The sequence below is a fragment of the Mirounga angustirostris genome, unplaced genomic scaffold, assembly GCF_029215605.1.
Source record: "Mirounga angustirostris isolate CCGP_5_RB_7025 unplaced genomic scaffold, mMirAng1.0.hap1 SCAF_4, whole genome shotgun sequence".
Lineage (NCBI taxonomy): Eukaryota > Metazoa > Chordata > Mammalia > Carnivora > Phocidae > Mirounga > Mirounga angustirostris.
Genome location: NW_026991712.1, coordinates 63,165,073 through 63,189,595, shown reverse-complemented (window position 1 = coordinate 63,189,595; position 24,523 = coordinate 63,165,073). Strand labels below are relative to the sequence as shown.

General features: G+C 37.0%; 1 protein-coding gene across 1 annotated transcript in view; it reads left to right on the top strand.

Moving 5' to 3' along the window:
* Nucleotides 1-24,523, top strand: part of LOC123858999 (uncharacterized protein C8orf34 homolog) — a 68,856-nt gene that overhangs the window by 9,086 nt on the left and 35,247 nt on the right. The window contains exons 4-5 of the mRNA XM_064587502.1: nucleotides 2,393-2,521; nucleotides 20,521-20,549. Of these exons, the coding sequence (XP_064443572.1) occupies nucleotides 2,393-2,521; nucleotides 20,521-20,549 (158 nt within the window). The remainder of the gene's footprint in view (nucleotides 1-2,392; nucleotides 2,522-20,520; nucleotides 20,550-24,523) is intronic.

Here is a 24,523-nt window from a genome sequence, read left to right as displayed (position 1 = left end):
CAGGACCCTGGGATCACGACCTGAGCCGAAGGCAGACGCTTAACGACTGAGCCACCCAGGCGCCCTATATTAAAAAAATTTAACAAAATTTAAATTCTTAATCCTTCTCTCTTCTTTTAGCCCCCTCAAATCCTACTTCCTCAGAAATAGTTTATAATTTTCACATCCTTTGAAATAGTTTGCATCTTTTTACATCCTTTTCTTTGTACAAGCTAACATATAAAATATGTGTGAGTTGATCTGCTTTATAAAATGGCTTTAGACTATACACATTCTTGAGCAATTTGTTTTTATTATTTTAGAATGTGCTGTGGATATATCTCCATGCTAAACTTAGATCTAAGTTACACTACTTTAATAAATACATACTGTAGCATGCTGTGAATATGCCATAATTTATTTATTCCCCTGTGGAAGAACAGTTGGATTGATTAGAGTTTTGCCTCCATAAACTATTAACTGAAATAAATGAATGTGTTCTCATTTCTTTATGATAATTTACCAGACATAAGACTGTGGGGTCAGAGAATCAGCATATTTTTATTATAGTAAATATTTCCAATTACTTTTTTAAAAGGTGACAGAAAAAAATATTTCAGTAGTCTGAGCTCGCCTTTGCTATAGCATTACCATATAAATATTTAAAAATTATTTTATTTTAATCAAAACAAAAAAATATGGTTTGAAAACGAAAGTAGTATTATAGGCTTCTAATGTGGAGCCACTTTTAACTCTTTTAGATGTTCCTTTTGGTACACAAGTTTACATATCCAAACATACAAGTTATTTACATAGTTCCCTTTTACTTTTTAAATTTGAGGCATCATGTCTTGACCTCCTTCTAAGACATTGTGGTTTCATACCTCAGGCCCATTTCGTCCTCACACTACATTCATGCAAGTATTTCAAATGTTGAATATATATCCCACAATGTTGTTATGACTGCATTAATTAGCCATAATTTCAGTAGAGCCATAGATGTCCAACTATTAATTTGTTTCTAGAACTAATAATTGTCTTGTTTTTCTATTTGCTTTGTTTTCTGTGTACCCCTCACTGTTTCACTAAACCTTGCCTTAAAGTATTCAACACTCAATATGATCAAATACATCAAGTAATTCTAACTTTGATTTTATTTTATTTTATATTTTATTTCATTAAAAAAAAATTAGAGACCTCTCTTCTGTAGCCCTTTGTCTTCTTGCTCTAATCTTGGCTTCTTGGTTTCTAGCCTTTTCTCAACTGTCTTCTGAGACCATCCTTCACTGCGATCCTGAGGATTTTCTTTTCCTCCTTCTTGTGGAGGACCGTCTGTCTCCTGAATCCCAAGTCTTTCCGCTTTTAGGTTTATTTATTCATTTTGGTGGAGTATCTCCACTACAAGCTTTCTGAACAAGAATGATTGCAAGATAAATATTTGAATCCTTATAAGTAACTTGATTGGTTCCTTAGTTGGGTATAAAATTCTAAGTTAAAACTAATTTTCAGTTGGAATTTTGAAGGAATTTCTCCTGTGTCTTCTGGGGCAAGTATGGCTATTAAAAAGTCTGACAAGAACTTGATTGCTGTTTCTGTCCTGAAAGCTTTTAGGATCTTTTCTTTTTTACCACTGTTGTAAAATTTTGTGATAATATGGTTTGCATTGTTCTGGACATTTAATGGATCCTTCCAATCTGAGAAATGGGTTTTTTATATCTTTATTACTTTGACATTTGTCTTCCTTGATTGATTGATGCTTGAGTGTTGAAATGTTATGAAATATCCACCTTTTGGGGCATCTGTCTTTCCTCAGTGACTAGATTTCAGTATTCTCTACTTTGCTAGATGCAGTTACCACTCCTCAATTTATACCGCATCTTTAAAAAAAAAAAAAAAAAAGATTTGCTATTTCTTGCCTAATAATGTCTTCTCTTCTTGTTCTACTAATTATTTGACCCCAAAAATATTTAATATAATTTTAGAAGGAATTTGGGGGAAGTGAAGGTAGATGTTTCTTCTGTCTTCTGTTTTATCAGAAGATATCAAAATGTCTTAAAAATATATACTAATTGCTGATGAAGAAATTAGTAATTTTTAAGCTGCTAGAAGATGATATAAAATATAATTTGCTTGTATGTTTTCCCCTAAGTTATAGAAATCATTAATTGTAAATCAGTGCCTGAATTTTCTTTTTTCTATAAACAGTCACACTTCCCTTTACTAGTTCAGTTAAAACATTTCTTAAAGCCCAGCTTCATAACTTCCCTCTGTTTGCTCATAAGAAAACTATTTCCAAAACAAACATTTTTATTCTGTACATTGATCTTGATACAATCTTTCACATAATGATGAATAGTAAATTTTTATCATTATGTAGCATGCTTATGAAGTAATCATTTTTTTTAAAACATAGTGCCAAGGTCAGTAGATCATCCTAAGTGGAACTGGCGAATTAAACCAGAAAGCCGTGATTTTGATGAATTGAACCACATCCTTCAAGAGAGCAAGAAGCTGGGAAAAGCCCTTGAGAATCTCTCTCGAAGTAAGTTCATTTACTTGATTATAATTGAAATTCCTAACCAATATTAAAGTACAAACATTTATTACTATTGCCAGTAACCCATTTCCAACATCCTCATTATAATTACGTGAGAGGTTGTAAGAGTGTGTATGAGATTGGAAATGAGGATTGATCTTGCCTTTTCCACACGTTCCTGGGAAGACAGGTATAGAGAGTAGGAGGAACTGTAGACACCACCCCTGCCCCACCCTGTCCCTTGCCCTTGCTATTTGACTCCAGTCTCTCTACAAGGTCTCTGTCACCCCGGTCAGCTGCACACATATAATGGTATCTTACTCATTCTTCTCTTTTGAACCTGATTGTTTTGTGTCATCCTAAATAGTAAACACACCTATTGCCTCCATGAGGTTTTGATGTCTCTAAACTTTTTAAAAAAATTCTTTATTTAAATTCAATTTAGTTATATTTCGTGTATTATTATTAGTTTCAGTGGTAGAGTTCAGTGATTCATCAGTTGCATTTAACACCCAGTGCTCATTACATCAAGCGCCCTCCTTAATGCCCATCTCCCAGTTACCCCATCCCCCCCCACCTCCCCTCCAACAAACCTGTTTGTTTCTTTTTTTAAAAAAAGATTTATTTATTTATTTATTTGACAGAAAGAGAGAGAGCATGAGTAGAGGGGAGGGGCAGAGGCAGAGGGAGAAGCAGACTCCCTGTTGAGCAGGGAGCCCGATGTGGGACTCGATCCCAGGACCCTGGGATCATGACCTGAGCCAAAGGCAGACACTTAACTGACTGAGCCACCCAGGCGCTCCTCAGCTTGTTTCTTACAGTTAAGAGTCTCTTGTGGTTTTCCCCCCTCTCTGTTTTTATCTTATTTTATTTTTCTTTCCCTTCCCCATGTTCATCTGTTTTGTTTCTTAAATTCCACATATGAGTGAAGTCATATGGTATTTTTCTTTCTCTGACTGACTTATCTCACTTAGCATAATACCCTCTAGTTCCATCTGTGTCGTTACAAATGGCAAGATTTCATTCTTTTTTATGGCTGAGTAATATTCCAGTGTGTGTGTGTGTGTACACCACACCTTGTTTATCCATTTATCTGTCAGTGGACATCTGGGCTCTTTCCACACTTTGGCTGTTGTGGACATTGCTGCTATAAACATCGGGGTGCATGTGCCCCTTGGAATCACTATTTTTGTATCCTTTGGATAAATATCTAACAGTACAATTGCTGGGTCATAGAGTAGTTCTATTTTCAACTTTTTAAGAAATCTCCATACTGTTTTCCAGAGCGGCTGCCCCAGTTTGCATTCCCACCAACAGTGTAGGAGGGTTCCCCTTTCTCTGCATCCTCGCCAACATCTATCATTTCCTGACTTGTTAATTTTAGCCATTCTGACTGCTGTGAGGTGGTATCTCATTGTGGTTTTGATTTGGATTTCCCTGATGCCATTGACGTCTCTAAACTTCTAAGGGTAGCAACTGGGGCAGAATTCTTCTTAAAATCCTTTCAGAACCTAGCAACATACTTTTTTGTAAAAACAATGATTCTGTAATCCAAAGCCAAGGTTATAGGTTTTGCTCTGCAACTTATTAATAACCTCAAGTAAATCATTAAACTTCCAATGAACCTTGGTCCTCTCATCTCCAGAGAAGGAAGATGTGATTCTGTCTCCTTTTTCTGGTAGGTGTGAAAGTTTAAAATGATATATTTCAAGTAAAAACTTTTAAATATTACTGTCATGAGAGTAGACAAATATTTGATAAATGCATTCTATATATGTAGATATATATATATATATATACCTTGTGGTTTTAGTAGTGAGTTCAGAGTATTCTTATCTTTCTCTGGTTCTGAAATAACTCTCAATTTTAAAATTAGATACCTTTAGGAGCACATTAATGCCATGACCTCACTAAAATTTTCTTTTGCTGTCATGAAATATTAAAAATTCTTAAATAGAAAATAGGATACTAGCACGTTCTAGTGGATTATATTTTAGGATATATATGTTTCTTTAGATAGCACAGTTTTACTAGTTTTGTGATGTATCAAAGTTAAAATTGCCTGGGGGGGATGAACAAATTGGGTGAAGGGGAGTGGGAAATATAGGCTTCCAGTTATGGAATGAATAAGTCATGGGACTAAAAGGCACAGCATAGGGAGCTGAAAAAAAAATAAAATTGCCCCTTTGTATATTTTGGGAGAAATAATGTAGATATCATATGTATATATAATATATGTGTATTTGCATATTGTATTATACTGTAATTATATATATTTATACTTACATTTTATTATATTATAATTTTATATATAGAAAGAGATTGAGTCTTTTCATACCTCTTAATGCATAACTCACTAGAACTTTTGTATGGTGAACCTATGTCACAAGTTAATTTGCCTTATGATAGGATCATATAATTTTTCAATTAAGTTTTTAATTTTAATTCCAGTATAGTTAACATATAGTATTATATTAGTTTCAGGTGTACAATATAGTGATTCAGCAGTTTTATATATTACTCAGTGCTCATCATGATACGTGTACTTTTTAATCCCCATCACCTATTTTACCCATCTCCCTTCCCACCTCCCTTGTGGTAACCGTAGCTTGTTCTCTATAATAGTCTGTTTCTTGGTTTGCCTCTCTCTTTTTTCCCTTTGTTCATTTGTTTCTTAAATTCTACATATGAATTAAATCATTTGGTATTTGTCTTGTCTGACTCACTCATTTCACTTAGCCTTATACTCTTTAATTCCATCCATGTTGTTGCAAATGGCAAGATTTCGTTCTTTTTTATGGCTGAATAATATTCCATTGTATATATATGCCACATCTTCTTTATCCATTCATTTACCAGTGGATACTTGGGCTACTTCTATAGTTTGGCTGTGGCAAATAATGCTGCAATAAACATAGGGATGTATGTATCTTTTTGAATTTGTGTTTTCATATTCTTTGGGTAAATACTCAGTGGTGGGATTGCTGGATCATATTGCAATTCTATTTTTAATTTTTTGAAGAACCTCCATATTGTTTTCCACAGTGGCTGAACCAGTTTGCATTCCCACCAACAGTGCACAAGGGTTCCTTTTTCTGCACACCCTCGCTGACATTTGTTGTTTCTTGTGTTTTTGATGTTAGCCATTCTGACAGGCATGAGGTGCTATTTCATTGTAGTTTTGACTTGCACTTCCCTGATGATGAGTGATGTTGAGCACCTTTCCATGTGTCTGTTTGGCCATCTGGATGTCGTTTTTGGAGAAATACCTGTTCCTGTCTTCTGCCCATTTTTAATTGAATTATTTGTTTTTAGGGGACTGAGTTTTATAAGTTCTTTATAGATTTGATTACTAACCTTTTGTCAGATAAGTCATTTGCGAATACCTTCTCCCATTCTGTAGTTTGCCTTTTAGTTTTCTTGATTGTTTCCTTTGCTGTGCAGAAGCTTTTAATTTTAATGTAGTCCCAATAGTTTATTTTTACTTTGGCTTCCCTTGCCTCAGGGGACCTATCTAGAAAAAAGTTACTACAGCTGATGTCACAGAAGTTACTGCCTGTGCTCTCTTCTAGGATTTTTATGGTTTCAGGTTTCATATTTAGGTCTTAATCCATTTTGAGTTTATTTTTGTGTATGGTGTAAGAAAGTGGTCCACTTTCATTCTTCTGCATGTGGCTGTCAAGTTTTCCCAGCACCATTTGTTGAAGAGACTGTCTTTTTCCTGGTGCATAGGATCTTATAATTTTGCCATTAGTAAACATCTTCTGGTTGGGATTCAAGAAGGCCCTACTTTTGGCTAGATTTACTTTTGGAAGAAATAATCATAAAGTGAGTGCAGCTTATTACTATATTATGTTCGTGAAATAAGTCTTACCCTATTAAATGTCAAAGGTTTCTATTAATATGTATAAATCTTACCCCTTTGGGAAGAGCCTATGGCTCCTTATAGCCTCTCAATTTATCTAAAAGCATGAGTTAAAAGAAAGATGATTGAAGAATATGCCCAATTATTACACAGATCTTCAAATAGAGTATTAGTCAATTTTCGTTCTTTAACATATGATAATTGCTTTACAGAGACTTGTTATATCATTGTTAGCTGGTAAGAAAACATTTGGCCTGTACCTAAAACTTTTTAATAAAGGAGTTTGATTGCCTTTCACTTATGTATTTGCCAAGATGTGTAGCAGAAATGTCAAGGTTCAAGTGATGGTCTGTCCCAAGAAAACCTTATAGGTGTGACCTTATAGGTGGGACCTAGCAACTGATCCTATGATCAGAAGTTAGTTAGGGGCTGTAACATGGGGCTCATTTAATTCCTGAAGGAAGTCTGGAGAAACAAAAATGGCCAGAGGGCAATCCTTGGTTGGGAGAGTAGAAGAGATGTAAATATGGGACATTATTCTTGGGACAAAGTCAAGGTCAAGGAGGCTATCAGATGAGTCAGTAGCTTGACCAGAAATAAGGTGTAACATTCAGTTCTATGTATATGATGGAGAGTTGCTTTTGACTGCCCTTGATGGTTTTGAGGGGGCTCAATTTTTTTGTGGCAGTAGTGGTGGGGTTTATGTGGGAATAAGGGAGCAGGTCTTCACATAGGGAGGGATTGCTTTTTTTCCCTTTAAGTTTTTTTGAGTCTCGGAACAAAATGCTGCTTTCTTGGAATGACTTGAGTTTCTGTGATTTTTGCTATCTGAGGTTTAATACTAACTTTTTGTCTTAGGCCCAATATGTGACTAACTACCAAGTTATCAGTTTCCCTGAGATGGCCAGGGTAAATTAGTAGAAATGCAGCTTTACCACTTACTGATGTTTATTTAGCAGTCTAGCTGCCCACTGTTTAACTATGTAATCACAAACTGAGTTCTATTGTCCTGAAGCAGGATGTCATTAGTTCTTAATTGATCTTATAATAGCTTCAAATTGGTAACTCTTTCTCTAATCTGACCTTTATCTCTAATCTCTATTATGCATTGTTTTATTTACTAGCAAGACATTGGAAATGGACTTTTCCTTCAAGGTGTGGTCAAAGGGATTATTCAGTGTCTTGTTATTGTGGACCTCTCTTTCCAGGGCCATAGCTGTTGATAGGAAAGTTTCAAAGTTTTTAGTGATTTCTTAATTTTCATACTTTATGATAGAATTCTCTCTGGCAAGGTTGGACTTTGCTTTATCTTAGTTGTGCTGTCCAAAAGATGGTGACATATTTTGGAAGCATTTTGTTATGTACCTGAGATTGACAGCAAAAAATCATTTATATCCTTCAAAATGATAGAATTATCTCAGTTCTTCAGCTGTCAGCTTATCCAGGCTTAAATTCTCTCTCTCCCTCTCTCTTTCTCAACAGGATTCAGATAATAACAGGAAAGACTAGATATTCTCTCCAATTTGCATACGGGATTTTTGTTTTAGTAACAACTGTACCATGCTTCTTTTTCCTGGATTTTTGCAAACCTTTCAGTGTGATGTTTTATCTTAAAGTCAGTCAGGAGCTGACACTCTCATGCTATGATTCTCTTAAAAGGTAGATGTGCTAGAAAAACTTGCGGTGGCTAGTAATGCGGCATAGTCATGATGTGGTAGGCATAGTGGATTTTTGGTGCCTGGATCCCTCCCTTTGCAGCATTTCCGAACGTTCTTCAAACATGACTTTCTCATTCCAGGAGCCTGGATTCATGCCCTTTCCTTCAAGTGTCAGGTTGAATTTATTTAATAGCTTTTTCAAGAAACCACAATCCAAAAGGGACAGATTTGTTAAGAGGTCTTGATATTTCTCTTCTACCTACATTTTCTATGCCTACTCTCTACCTGGATCAAAGACATGTTCTAAAACCTAGCAAAGTATCTCCAGGGATTTGTGCTTCAGTAGAAGTATGAGATAGCACTATTAGTAATTATTGCTTTGGAATGGTCTAGTGTCCATCAAAATAAATAATATTTCTCCCTAGAATGCTTTGTGAGAATAAGGACATATGAATATATAATTCATAATTTTAGGAAACTTTTCAGGAGAATGAAAGAAAGAGTAGTACACTTGTATTAGACATTTATTATGTTATTCTGAATCCTTCTCTGTTGAATAACATCTCATTTAACTATACTCACATACATACACTCATGTACATGTGTCTGAGGTTGTAATTAAACTGTAAATTCAATCATTGTTAGGTACACATTTTTAAAGTGTTTTTAAATATATAATATTATATACTCTGTGCTGTCTTAGTTCTATCCTTTTTTGAGACCATAATGTATATCATGTAGAATAGATGCAGGGACTGCTGTGGGAAATGTCATGGGTCTGGGCTGCCACTCACTTGCTTCCAGTTGTGAGTATACCATTTGACCTCCTTCCTCAAGTTTCCTCTTCGTTAAAATGAAGTAATTTATCCCCGATTACCATCAAGAATCTCTCCAGTTTTCACAGGTCTTTATTTTAATGATCTATAATCTATATTCCAAAATAAAATTGTATTCATGGCTTACAGATTGTGGTTCAAACTGCTTGCATTCTTTATTTTTTAAGATTTTGTTTATTTATTTGAGAGAGAGAGAAGAGCACATAAGTTGGGGACAGGGGCAGAAGGGGAGGGAGAAGCAGACTCCCCACTGAGCAGGGAGCCGGATGTGAGGCTCCGTCCCAGGCCCCTGGGATCATGACCCGAGCCGAAGGCAGACGTTTAACTGACTGAGCCACCCAGGCACCCAACCTGCTTGCATTCTTCCTAGCTCTTTGTTATCCTCACTCTGTTCTTCCTGCATTGTGACTTTCAGTATTTTGGAGTATCTCCGGTGTATTCTCCTTTCATTCTTTTTCATCTTTTTCTCTCACTTCTGATCTCCCTCTTCCCCTGCCCAGACTGAACTGTGGGCCACTTTTACCAATATCCTCGTTCCCTATTGTTTCCAACCTTCTGTTGTGTCTCCAAGTGAAATTCCCATCTTTGAATAAGTGCTGCCATCTTCAGCTCTTCTTTACCAGTAAGGCTGAGAGCTCCAGAGAAAAATGGCAGGGCCCAGCTGAACACTACCCTACAAATTCTTGGTTTCCAACATGTTACTTACCTTGGTCAGTTCCTCCCTTTCTGCACTCTTCCTGCAACTATGAAAAATCTACACACCCCTATTTATTCCCTGCCTCACTGTGTTAGCAATTAGCTTGCCTCCAACTTTATAGAGAAACTTAACTGTAGAACGTGTAGCATGTGTTCCCCTCTACCCATCTGCATACGTAAGTGCATCCACATCTGTCCTGCCCTTCTCCTTCCATTATCAAGAGAGCAGGTGTTTCTCTTGTTTAAGGCCAAGCTTTCCACCCATGATCTTGATCCCAGTTCCTGCCCAGTCCTCTGAGATCTGATTCCATTAATTACTTTGTCTTTTCTGTATGTGGAAATCTTTCTAATTCCATTCCCCCTAATATTAATTTTGTGACCTTAGGAAAATTTCTTAACCTCTCTGTGTCTCAGTTACCTTTTTTGCAAAACTGCAATAATAATGGCACCTATTTGTTAGGGTTTTTGTGAAGATGAAATGAGATAGTGTGTATCTAAAGTGCTTCATATGGTGCCTGGTATATAATAAATGCTCATTAAATGTTAGATATTATATTTCTATTACCATGTAACAAATTACCACAAACTTGTCGCTTTAAAAAATATAAATTTACTATCTTATAGTTTCTGCAGCTCAGGAGTACAGGTGTGGGTTAGCTGAATCCTCTACTCTGGGTCTAGGCAAGCTGAAATTAAGGTGCTGGTTCATACTGTGATCTCACCTGAGGCTTCAGGGTCTCTTTCCGTGCTCACTCAGGTCATTGGCGAAATGTAGTCCTTGCTCTTGTAGCAGTAAGATCCCTGTTTTCTCATTGGCTATTGGCCGGGGATTGCTCTTAAAACTAGAGGCCGTTCTCAGGTTCTTGCCTTGTGATCTTCTCGTAATGGTAGTTTAGTACTACTTCTTTGAGTCCACTGGGGAGCACCTTTCTGAAGCTTGGCCTTCTTTTGAAAGGCTCACCTGACTAGGTCAGGGCCATCCAGGATAATCTCTCTCTGATTTACCCAGTGAACCAGTTAGTAACCAATTAGGAGAGTGATATCCTTTCATATTTGATGGTCCCATCATGCAGACTCAAAGAGAAAGGATTACACAGTTGTGTACTTTGGGGGCCATCTTAGAATTCTGCCTACCACATATATTATTAGTATTACTACTGTTTACCTTAATAGCCTGTAACATGCTCCAGCTAAGCATGGCGCAACAGAAATGTAATGTGAGCCACATGTGTGATTTTATATTTTGAAACAGGCACATTACAAAAAAGCAAAAAGAAGCCTATGAAATGAATTTTAATAAAATATTTTATTTAACCCACTATATCCAAGTTATCAGTTTAACTTGTATTCCACATAAAATTATTATTGGGATTTTTTTCATACTGAGTCTTCAAAATCAGGTGTGAATTTTAATTTATATCACATCTCAATTTGAGCTAGCCACATTTCACATGTTCAGTAGCCACATGATGAGTGGCTACCGTATTGGATACCACAGCTCTCATTAATGTTAAAAACAAACACACATGAAAACTCTTCTCTTGAATTTGAGTTACCTCATTACAGTATCAGAATTATTCTTCTTTCATACAAATTTTCAAAAGAAATAATGAACACTCATTATTTCCACTTGCTCATCTTCCTTTCTCCCTTCAGTGTGGCTATGTGATTGCACCTGCCATTCTATTGAAACCTTTCTTACTATGGTCACCAATTGAATCCACATTGTCAAACTGAATGAACACTTTTCAAATCCTCATCTTACAAAATTGCTCTGGTAGTTTTAACACCATTGATTATTCTGTCTTTCTGCAGATGCTCATCTTCTACTTCCTGGGACCTGGCCCTTATTTATTTGATCCTCTTAGATGCCCTTCATACCATTTCTTGTAGGCTTCATTCTGGGCTCTTCTTTCTTCCTGACCACTTTAAATACTGTTCCCACAAGTCATCCTTTGTTCTTTCAAATGCTCTGTTTCCATTGTCATCCTCCCTCATAGTTTTAACTATCACCCCTACACAGCTAAGTCAGGTGAGTATATTGACCATCCAGACATTTACACTTTATACAAAATGTTTGAAGCGTATCTCCACTTGGATATCCTACTGCCATGCAAAACTCAGTATATCAAAGTAGATCATACATCTCTCTTCAAACATGACTTTTTTTCTGCATACTTTTCTTCAGGTGATGGCACCATCGCTTACCAGTTCACCCAAACTGGAACCCTTTAGACTCTTTTCTCTTCCTTGCTGTTCATAACTAACCAATTACCAAATTTTGTTCATTTTCCCTCTGGCTTGGGTTTGATTCTCTTCACCCCTATTAGTACTCCCTTGTTCACACTCAACATCACCAACCACATCATTGGTTTACCCATTTGACATGTTATGTTTTGTCCCATTTCATTCCTGTCCTAGGACAGAAAAACAGATGCAGTCCCTGCCCTTACTGAGCTAGTGGCTGGCTGGATTGCAATAACCTTATGTAGGGGAGTCTCATGGCCAAAATCTCTGTGGCTTCATACAATATATTATTTTCTTACTCAGGAAGTAGCCCGATGATATGTGGTAGGGGTGCAGACTACTTCCATCCTGTTATTCTGCCATCTTCAGTACATGACCTCCAACGGTCCTGCTGAAGGGGGAGGTTTCTAATGCCTAGAGGTAAAAGTAATAGTGCATTACACCTGACCACATTGCACAACCAGCTGTAAATAAGGCTGGGAAATGTAGTCTAGCTTGTGTGCCCAGGAGGAACATGGAAATGGCTTGAGGAATGAATAACTAGTCTTGCCCATGCTCTTGTTTCTTAGTTCCTCCAGTACCTCACTGTGATCATTATGATGGATCTAAAGCGAAAACCTGACACCCACTTCTTGCAGATATTCAGTGTCTCCTTAAAACCTCATAGAAGGTGCTACATGATTTGACCCTTAATCCTGTCTCAGTGTCATCTCTCATGACTAGCCATTTATGCACTAACAACATGGGAGTTTTTCACACTTACTGAAGTTCTTCCATTTCACATATTTGCTTATGCTGTCCCTGTTCCCTGAAATGTCACCGTCACTTCTCTCCAGGGCTTCTGTTTCTGCTAAGTTACTCCTATTCCTCCCTTTAGCCTCAGCTCAAATACCAGTTCGTCGAAATGATTTCCTGTTGCTGTCCTTCTCTGGCCTGGATTTGGTGCCCCCTTTTTGTGCTTCTGTGTTTTTCTCTGAACACATTTCCTTGCTGTTACCTGCTTTTCACTCATCTCCTCCCTGGTGCCAGGGCCACTCTGTACCTGGCCTTTCTCAGCACGTAGCACGTAACTCAGCTATGATTTGCTGAGGGAGTGCCACCTGTGATTCCATTTCTTCCTGATCCCTCTTCTCTGAGACACCTCCCTTATTCTTTCTTCACTGCTGAGCTACTTCTTACTTCTCTATATGTGGGCCTTTGATATCAGATGACATGGCTTTGGTATTTGTAGATTTGATTTGTTTGCTGAGATCTTTAGCTTTGACTGTGGCTTATCTATTGAAGGAGTAATGTTTAAAAATAAATAGGTAAATGAGTAGGTAAATAACAAACTAAAAGCAACAGAGTAGCAGTTCCATATTATATGACATTGGTCAACAGAATCTTTTCCTTAGCAGAGTTCTGTTTCTAGGGTAGCAGTGCTTCCAGCATTTTCTGAGCCTGAGGCTTTTGCTGCTTTTGGCAGTTTTCTCTGAAATGAGGCAGCGATAGGATGAGTATCTTTAGTCCGTCGGACGTCGGTCTACAGATGCAGTTCATGAGAAACACTGGCTGGAACTTTTCCAAGGGAAAGAGCCCAGCTGTTGAGAGGACAGAAGACAGATATTTATGCTTCGTGACTGATAATAGCAATCTCGACTCAGCCAAGAAAAAATAACAAATGACTTTTTTAGTTCATCAATCATGAACATACCAAGAAAGTCTTGTCTGACAAACAGCCTGAGGAGTTAGAGGATGACAGCCTGTGAATGAGAATGGAAGCAGATAATGTGGAGCTGTCTATCCATTCATTGCCACATAGATTTATCTAGTCTTCATACATTAAAAGATGGTTGACATGTGCACCCAGACCTCAAGTTTACCTTTTAGTAGGAGGGATAATTGTGAAAAGCAGAATTTTAAAGCCTTATATAAGGCGCCTGAGGAGGGGCTATGGGAATGTAGAAGAACGTCTGACAAGGGGGTTTAGGGCCAACCTGATGGAAACTATATCTGAATGGAGTCTAGAAGGATGAAAAGATAAAGCTAAGGTAAAAGGAGAAGGAAGATGTGTCATGGGGAGAGGAAAGTACCTGGCAGAGAGAGAAGCATGTGTGTAAGAGGAAAATTTTATACTGTTGATGCATAAAGGATGAAGTGAGTAAGAAAGGCTATGAAGAAGGAAGTCTAGGTGACAGGGCAGCCAGGGGTGAGGGCTTCTGTGCTACAGGGATCTTGTAAGCAGGTCATCATCCCGTGTTTTTGAATAATCACTCTGGCACAATGATTATAGTCCATGCCTCAAGGCAAACACGAGATGAAGAGAGCCTAAAAAAGCCATGGGATAGAAAACAGAGAAGGGGGCTTAGTCCTTGGTTTATATGAAGGAAGGGTGCACATAAAGAGAAAAGGATGTGTTTTATTTATTTATTTATTTATTTATTTATTTATTTATTTATTAAAGATTTTATTTATTTATTTGACAGAGAGACAGCGAGAGTGGGAACACAAGCAGGGGGAGGGGAGAGGGAGAAGCAGGCTTCCACTGAGCAGGGAGCCCGATGCGGGGCTCAACCCCAGGACCCTGGGATCATGACCTGAGCCGAAGGCAGACACCTAATGACTGAGCCACCCAGGCACCCCTGGTTTTTTTTTAAAGATTTTATTTATTTATTTGACAGAGAGAGAGCACAAGAGAGGGAACACAAGCAGGGGGAGTGGGAAAGGGAGAAGGTGCTCAATTCCAGGACCCTGAGATCATGACCTGAGCCGAAGGCAGACGCTTAATGGCTGAGCCACCCAGGCGCCCCGTGTTTATTTATTTATTTTTATAATCAAGGTGACTGGGTGCTCTCTCTACCTCAAATAAAAATTCAAAAGGGTTTTGGGATAAAGGAGGAGTATTGTTTCACACTCCAGTCGCAGATACTGTTGGCACATCCAAGTGGTTTGGATAGCTCTTCTCTGGTCCCAGCAGTCAAGTACATACATATAAAAGTCGCCTATTTGGAGAAATTGGGTTAGGGATATAGATGTGGGAATCTTCAGTACATAGGGAAAGGCAACACACACACACCCCATCAGCACTTGAGATACAGGTAGACAAGTGATCTAGCTGAGGAGACTGAAAAGGGTGGGATGAAAACCAAGATAGAATTTTCATAAAAATCGAAGAGGGAAAATATTTCAGAAAACTGAAGTGTCTGAAGAGGCAGATAAGTTTATAAGAAAAAGATGGAAACCTATTCCACTGTGTGTGCAGCTATCTCCAAGCTCCACTTCCATTGTTTACTGCCGTGGGATTCATGATAGTGAAAAGTTGGAAATTAAGTATCTTTTATTAGGGAAATGGATAAAGAAATCATGGTACATTCACACAATGGTACACTGTATATAGCCATTAAAAATGATATAGAAAGTAGTAACATGAAAATATAGTTAAGATATGCTTTAAGTAAAAAGCAGGTAACGAAAGTGTGTATATTTCATTTTGTCTTGTATATATGCCTATATAGACCTACAGTATTTATATGCATGCCTATATGTGCACAAAATTATTTGAAAGAATTCACAACCAGCTGTTATCATTATTTGTCTATGAATGGAGGTTTGTTTTCCTTTTTCCCCTTATTATGTTTTCTATTTTTTGGTGATAAACAGATATTGGCTTGATAAAGTGAAATAAAATAGGTATCTTTTTGTAGTAGAAAAGGTTCCATTTGATTACATGATCAGGATGTGTATAGAGAACAGTTTCAAGAGGATAGTGGAAGCAGAGGCTAGTAGGTAGGGGTTGGAAGAGTGAATGGACAGTAAGAAAGAGAGACAGGGAGTATGACACTTTGAAAAGTTTTGATGAGAAAAGGGAAGGTGTGAAAGAGAACATAATTAGTGGAGGAAGGTAAAGGATGTTAGGATTTTGAGTCATTTTGGTTTGGTTTTTCTTTATTTTTGTGCATGTACACATGTGTGTGCGTGTGTGGGTTTGTGTAACAGAGACAGGAGAGGCAATTACAGAGAATATGTGTGTCTCTGTAAATGTGTAATGGGTTTTAGGGTGATCAGAGGAAACCAAAATAAAGAACTTGCAGATTCAGGACAGAGAAGGAAGATAATAGATGGAACAAAAACCAGAGAAGGTAGATGGGGATAGAATCAAGAAACAGGTGTGGAGATTGGTCTTCCTAGGGGAAAGAACATATCGTCCTCTGAGATTAGAGAGAACAGTGTAAATGGCTTGTTTAAGGGGGTAAGATGGTCAGAACATCCAGGGAGTTTAAATCTGATAGTCCTTTAACAGTGAGCAAGTCTTTTATAGTGAAGAGATGGGTAGGGGCCTGATGAAAACCCTTAAGGTTTGGAAGTGTCCTTCAAAGACTGGAAGAGTCAATTAATCAAGGATAAAAATTGGTATGTGTTTCTAGAAAAAGACTCAGCAAACCCTAACCAGGGAGCCAAATCTAGCCTGTGGTCTGTCTTTGTGGCCCATGAGCTAATAAGCATGTTTCTTACATTTTTAAAGTTTGTTTAAAAAAAGAAGAAGAAATATATGGATATGACACAGACCATATGTGACTTGAAAATCCTGAAGTATTTACTATTTAACTCCTTACAGAAAATTTTTCCAACTTTGTTCTTTGGTAATCAAATTGAAGGTAGAATCCCTCACTTTGTATCAGGAATTCCATTTGCTCTAAAAGCAGTCAGCAACCTATCTAAAGAATGTTTTAATTGGCAAATGGTCAGGGATAGGTCTGAGGTATGAGCGGTGTTCAATTTGTTGATATATGTGATGCTTACATAGGTATTTGCTTTAACACTATGCATGACTCCATAGTGTGTGCTGGGACAGTGACTCAAAAAATAATCCCTAATTTGTAGCATTTGCCAATTTCCATGGTATAAGTACTCCCAACATGGCTACTTTCAGGCTACCAATTAGTACTGAATGAGAAGTTGGGAAGAAATGTGCAGAATTGGTTCTCAACAAGCCGGTTTGGGCCAGTTTGGGATTTTTTCCCACAGGGAAACAAATTTCGGAGAAATAGCTCATTCCATTTCATACCATATGAATTTTCTGACCTACTCTTGTGAATTAATTACACTGACTAAACTGTAAAGACTTTTGAAAAGTTTCTACTTCCATTTTTTGTAGCTACAGCTGAATTTGAACTCTAGGGCTAAGCTGATACCTGGGAAGATGCACATCTTGGTGAAGCAGAAAAGCTGTTGTTTCCTTGATAGAGCACAGCTCAAATTTAGGAATGTGAGAACTGTGTTTTGGCATAAATTTCTGATACTTTGAGACCTCTTTGGAGATTAGAATAAATGGAAATGCCCATAAGCTGAAGGACACAAATGGAATCCATCCAGATAGAGGTTGACCTTTAGGAAGACCGTGTGTGCCAGTATGCATCGAGAGTTGCACTATTAAACTCCGGGCCTTCTTTCCTTACAACATATTATAGTAACCCACTGTATTTCCCCTTGCGTATTTTCCAGGGTATTTTATTTTCTGTTCCCCACTTCTTCTCAGCTTCTATAAACTTAAAAAATATAACTTAAGATATGAAGGCTTTTACGAGTTAATGAAATGGCCAAAAATTGTTAATCTCCTCTCAGGGAATAGCTGTGAATGCTCTGGTAGGCACTAGGAGAAAAAATCTCGGCTCCTCAATATGAATTGTTCTCATCATGGCTTCATGTTTCTGTAAAGGAACATTTCTTTAGCGCTCTTTCAACTGCTTTTAATCAGTTTAAGCTTTGATTAAAAATGAAATAACAAAAAGTGAAAATTTCCTATGTAATTTGATATAAATAATAAGGAGCTGATAGAATTATATATATAAGAGAGTGGGGATTTGTTTAGATAATTTATTAGGCAAAGTCATCAAAATATATAAATGTTAGGAAAATATAATAATAGGTATTTGAACAAAATATGTAAGACCAAACACCTGGAATAATTAGAGGCATAATTCCTTTCCCAAACAACGTTTCCTATTTAGCTAGTTTGAGGTTTATTCTGGGACCTGTCACTTCATTGTACTTCAATATCTCTTCATGGCAACCTTCTCTTTATCTCCAGTTTCCACTGGCAAATATTTCTTTGTCTTGCAAAAAAGCCCCTGATGTGTGTGAAGTATCAAGAGTAATGGACAGTACATGTTCTGCATGGAGAACAAACAATGAATCATGGAACACTACATCAAAAACTAATGATGTAATGTATGGTGATTAACATAACAATAAAAATTAAAAAAAAAAAAGAGTAACGGACAGTAAACAGATGCTGCAAGGAGCTAGCTCATAAGTGATAGGCAAGTACCCTGTGCCATGTATTCTCATTATTCAAAGGCCTTTTGACTTACTTGCTAGATCTTGGCTACATTCTAGATAGGTGAGGTATTATTATCTTTATGAATAATGGATTGCATAAATATGAGGGGTAAAAAATTTAAGGATCAACTGAACAATTTCTAACAATCTAATGCGAAAACTCATTGCAGGGCCAAGGGCATTAATGCAGAAAGTTGAAAAACTCAAGAGAGTTTAAAAGACCCCAGTCAATTGAATCATGGATTATTTAATTCTAAATAGCTAAGTTTTATGACTTTGGATGAGAAAGAGAGTTTTGTTTTGTATATCTTTTTTCTCTCTTTTTAAAGATAGATTAAGTCTTAAATATTTATTTTTAAACCATATGTTCAGTTTTAATCTTGAACTCACTGGAAAGGAACACTTCCTCAGTACTATAATAAATGTAAATACCAAGCATTTAAAATGCATATTTGGCTTCCATAAATCCGAATAATGTTTTTTAAATTTTCTATAGACTGTGACGTAAACCACTTGATACTCTGAAATTCCTACATTAGCTTGAAATCAGAGTCATTCTAAGTGACATTCATATTTGTGTATATTTTTTAAACCCAAACATTCATAAGTGTGTGACTTCTGTGAGGCCTTTCGACATGTGTATGATCGCGCAGAGCTTTGGGGTCCCTCGTCCGTCGGCATATGCTCCCTTACTGCCGTACCACTGTATCTCTGAGTTCACCGCACACCCCAGCTGCGGTGCTCCTTCATGAAGTCGTCTCTCCTTGAGCTGTCTTTATAATACAGCAAGTCCCTGAATAATTGTTAAGTTAGGCCCTCCAAAATCCCAATAGTGGTAGCTAGACTCTTTTAGCATAGTGACACATAAAAATTCTTAGTTACAGTAACTTTTACCAAAAAAGAATTTCAGAGAGTATTGCGATGAAGAATGTGTCTCAAATACACCTGTGTTTTAGTTTATCTACAAGGGGAAGTGTTATGCTGCTTACTGAGAGGAAGTAGGGCATCTTTTTCTACTTTGTGTATAATTGATTTATGAGGTCAGTGGAGAGCGAAATAATATATAGCAATCGACACAGGACAGAAATTCTGTACAGACATTCTGTACCTGATCAGGTGAGGGGATTTTTACTTAGACTTATTTTCTTGCTACTCTTTTCAGGTTCTTTTTTCTAACCCAGCTCATTCTTTCTTGGGCTTTATTTATAGCCTGCTGAACGTTGGCTTCAAGCTGTTTTTATTTTCTCTGTGTTTCCTTTGACTTCAAACCTTAGAACTTTCCTTGTCTCTTGGCCCATCCTACACTGGTGTTTGACACCAGCTTCCCTTTACCCTCTGCCTCAAACCTGAGGGCTGGCTGCACTACTCCTGTGCCTGGCCACAGTGTGTTCAGCCATAGGCACACCATTGTTCGAAAGAAGAAGTGAGGAGATGGGAGGATGACGTCTTTAACCTGGCATGTCGAGATTGAAATGCCCACAGGGACTCAGCAACCAGCTCAGGAAGAAAGTCTATGCTGGTGATAAAGACTCCCTGGTCATCACCGTATAGAGAAATAAAAACATCATTGGTATGAGTTAGATTACCACGGGAAGCTAAAGAAAAGACAGCTCAGCAAAGAACCCTCGGCATTTCAGGGAAGGACTCCTTACCCCCAAAAAAGAGGATTCCTGTGAAGAAGACAGAATGAAGAGAGAGGGCAGCATTTCAAGGAGGAGAATGAGGTTAAAAGAGCCTGTTATCACAGATAAATTAAGGACTAGAACTTTTTACATTGCTGACTTAGACCAATTTTGGAGGAATAGGAAAGACAGAAATTTGATATACAATGAGAAATGCGTGGATAGTTTGAAGGCGAACTTGTGAGGAGGAATCATTTATCCATTGGCTCAAGAAGCTGTCAACCTAAGAGAATATGGGGCAAATCCCTTTAACTCTGGTCTCTGTTTTTTCAGTTGTAGAATAAGGGAATTAAAATAAATGATCTCCAACCACTGTTCTGCTATAATATTTTATCACTCTAGGAGTCTAAATCAATTCTTCAGGAGGAACAAAATTGTAACATGCTAAGCTGTACTTGATTGTCATCTCTACACTTGTCTTTGCATGTTTGCTCTGCATTTAACCATCTGCAAGCAGTATGGTACTTGTTTTGTTTTTGTCACACATTTGCACTGTTTCAGCAGTTCATGCTGTTATAGTTGACTTAAATTCCTAATTTGTTAGTAGAAAGGATATACCACATTATTTTGAAGCACTAATAAAAGCCAAAAATAGAATGGAAAATGTACTAATTTTACAAATAGAACTTTTGTTTTTGTTTCTAACATTGGGTTGTTAAAGACTTCTTCTAAAACTTTTTTATACATCTCTTTTGAATCCCAGGTATTGCAATTTCAGATGAACTCGATAAGGTAAGTTGAAGAGAAAATGTAGAATTTACATTTTATTTTAATTCACTGTCTAAATGAAAGACTTTCTGAAACATAAAGTCTTCAAATATAACTTATTTGGTGCTAACTTTTCAAAACTTCCAGTTATATGCTTTGATTCTTTTATGAAAGTTATTGCATGAAGTATATATATCACCTACTCTTCAGAATCAGGAGTTTTAGAATTTGGTTAGAGAAAACTGAATCTCACTGAATCACTAAAAAAAAAAGAAAACTAATCATATTATATTACGTAAAATATTTTTTTCTGTACATGATGATGAAGATGAGGATATGGAAGACACTTGTACTTTTCTATAGCTATCCTTTGGAAAACTTAGTAAGTTTTTGTATTGTTTTGTTTTTAAATTCCAAGATATGAAGAGAATATGATGGTACCTTTACTGGGGTGATAGTTGTGAAGGTGGTGAGAAGTGACATCATTAGGAATGTATTTTAACAGTGGTGTCAGTAGAACTTGTTAAGTGTATCCGATGTGGGAGTTGTAGAAGAAATCAGTCACAAATAAATAAATAAAATCTTAAAAAAAAGCGGGGGGGCGTGTGGGTGGCTCAGACATTAAGCGTCTGCCTTCGGCTCAAGTCATGATCCTGGGATCCTGGGATTGAGTCCCATGTCGGGCTCCCTGCTCCGCGGGAAGCCTGCTTCTCCCTCTCCCACTCCCCCTGCTTGTGTTCCCTCTCTCGCAGTCTCTCTCTCTGTGTCAAATAAATAAATAAAATCTTTTAAAAAAAGAAGGAATCAGTCAATGATGATTCCTAGGTTTGGGAGATAAACAACTAGGTACACTGTAGTGCCATTTATCAAAATTGGAAAAACTGGGGAAAAGCAGATTAGGCAGATTGCAGTAACAGTAAGAGTTCTCTTTTGGCTTGTTTATTTTGAGTTGTCTATTAAGCATATTTATATGCACTATTACTCATGAGAGACTCGATTTAGTTATACATTTAGGAGTCATTGGGATAGAAGTTCTCATTTTTGTTTGGTTTGGTTTGGTCTCAGGACTCCTCTACATTCTTAGGACAGAGGGCCTCAAGAGGCTTTGGTTTGTGTAGATTATATCTATCGATATTTACCATGTAAGAAATTAAGACTTCTAAAAAATGTATATGTTGTTCATTTTAAAAATAGCAGTGATAAAGCCATTATATTAACAAAGATAACGTTTTTTATGAAAAATACTTTATTTGCCAAAACAAGGTATTTGTGAGAACATTACATTATTTACATTTTTGAAAGTCTCTTTAATGCCTGGCTTAATTGGAAACTTCTTCATTTTCATAACTACTTCTGCACTCATTGTGTTATGTTGTTTTGGCTGAAAAAAAAATCTGACGTCAGATATGTAGTTGGAAAAGGGCAAAGCACCTAGAAATAGCCATTAATATTTGGTGAATGTTGACCCAAAATCTCTCTAAACAGAAGACATATTACAGCTGGCTTGGTGGCTAGATACATAGATAGAAAGAAAATGATAGAAAGCATCATACAAAAAAATGGAATTTTATGAATCATTACATTTTAAAATAATAAACTATAATGTAATAATTGTATTATTTTTACAAAAACAATAAAGTTAGTACTCTTCTGTTCCAAATAGGATTATACCTTTTGAATTTTGTACCATAAAAATACATTTCTGTTTGACTAAATAATAAGTAAAATTTATCAATATACTTATAAGTATTAAGTAAGTCAATAAACCATCATGATATTTAAACATTAATTTGTATCTATACTAACTGTGCAAAGCTAGATCTTGACTACAAACAATAGCAAGTAGAACAAGTGGCAGATGTGGTCTCCTGACTTTGTCCTGCTTTTGTAGTCTTCTTCCTCTTTGTGTCCATCATTGTCTTTGCCCCAGCTGGCCTCCTTCTTATACCACGACCTTCCTTACAACTTGCAGAAGTTTCATAAACCCTACTCCTGCATTTTTATTCTGTGTTCACTTTAAGTACAAAGACCTCATCATCTCTATTTCTAGGTTCATTTGCTCCTTCCAATATATTTTGCAAAGCCCTGGCTGCCTGAGCCATATATGAGCTTGTGTGATTTTGCTTGGCCCTTGTCCTTCCTTTCTTCTGGGTTCTAATTAGCAGTGGGGTTGGTGCCTACACCTTTTTTGTAAGCTAAAGAATATACTAATTGTTCTTTCAACTGAAAATAGATTTCACCCTCAGTGGATGCCATGATCCTTGATTAGTATCACCCTCAGGACACATCCATACCCCAATACCCTCTCTCTTCCAAGTACTAGCTGAAAGGAGTTTCAATTTAACTAAATTGCTATTTTTCATTTACTTACCTGATATTCCTATTTTTGAAGACTTCATGGAAATTGATGAAATTTATTGTACATTTAATATTTTTAATTTTTACTGGGAAGATGTCAATAATTGTCATAAAACTTTTATTTAAAAATACTTATGTCAGTGTAAAGAAATTGTTACCATTCTCATACCTAATTTTTAAAGAGTTCCCAGATAATAAAAGGCAAACACAGGCTGCCAGAGCCATAGCCACTATTCTTTGCCTGCCTGGAAAGCAGCTTTGGTTGGGGAGAGAGCTGGCCCCATGGCGCTCTCTGCTGACCATTAAGCTCACAGTCCTGCATTTTTCTCGGTAAGAAAATGTGACTCTCAGGCAGATACTAAAAAAACCCAAAAGGAATGATTTACAACTTGTGTTGACCTGACACCTATGTCTTTAATGTAATAATAAAAATCAATTAAGTTTCTTCCTTTTAATCTTCCATTAAAAATTTGGGGGGTTTGCTAAAGATCTGTTTTTCTTAACCTTTATAAAACTACCAATCATTTACTATCCTATTCCAATTATATTTAATTGTCATTTCTTTGAAATGATTTTTTTCCTGCGGATTTCAAAGTTAGTTTGTGAATTCTGATAAAGGTAGTAAGAATGATTAATTTTACTTAAAATGGAAACAGTAAAACAAAACAGAGGCTAATGTTAGATTTTAAGGCTTTTATTTTTAGTTGTGGGAATTCTATCAATTTCTTATTCATTAGTTTTGTCCTTCCTCTTTCCTTAGCCCCTGTATTGGTTTTCTATGGCTACTGTGACAAATTAAAATAATGCAAATTTATTATCTTATGTTTCTATAGTTTAGAAGTTCAACATGAGTCTCTCTGGGCTTAAATCAAGTTATCATAGGGTGCATTCCTTCCTGAAGTTCTAGGGGAAATCTGTTTCCTTGCCCCTTCCAGCTCTTAGAGGCTGCTCTATTTCTTGGTTCATGACCCTTTTCCTCCATCTTCAAAACCAGAAACATCTCATCTCTGGCTAATTGTAGCCAGGAAAAGCTTTCTGCTTTTGTGGGATCATGTGATTAGGTTGGGGCCACCTGGCTAATCCGGATAATCGAATCTTAACATTTTTAACTTTAATCATGCTAAGTCCCTTTTGCCATTTAATGTAACATATTCACAGGTTTGGGGGTTGGGATGTGGACATTCTGGGGAAGCTATCGTTTTGCCTTACAGCCACTATTCAGGTTCAGATAGTATTACCTTTCATATCTGTATCTAATTCTTCAGGCTGCTACCATTCCAGTTCATCCTTTAAAATGCCATATAGTAGACATGGCTGGTGCCTGCTCAGTTTCTGTTCATTGGGGCAGTGTGACCAAGCCTTCAAGTGCTGTGAGGGTTGGGTGCTTCTGGGCTCACTGTTTTCCTGAGGATTGCTTCAATCCATTGGGAGCCATCCTGCCCAGAGATGCCTGGGTTGGCCCTCAGTTAGTGACTGACTGAAATAAGATTCTGACTTGTCATTTACATTCCAGAGATCCTTATGAGATCAGGCTGTGAGTAGACTTTACCTGAACCCATATGTTTGTCTAGTTTCTTCCCCTGTCTTCTGCTTCCTTTACTCTCTTACAGGTTCACTTGAGAGACCCTATGAATATATCA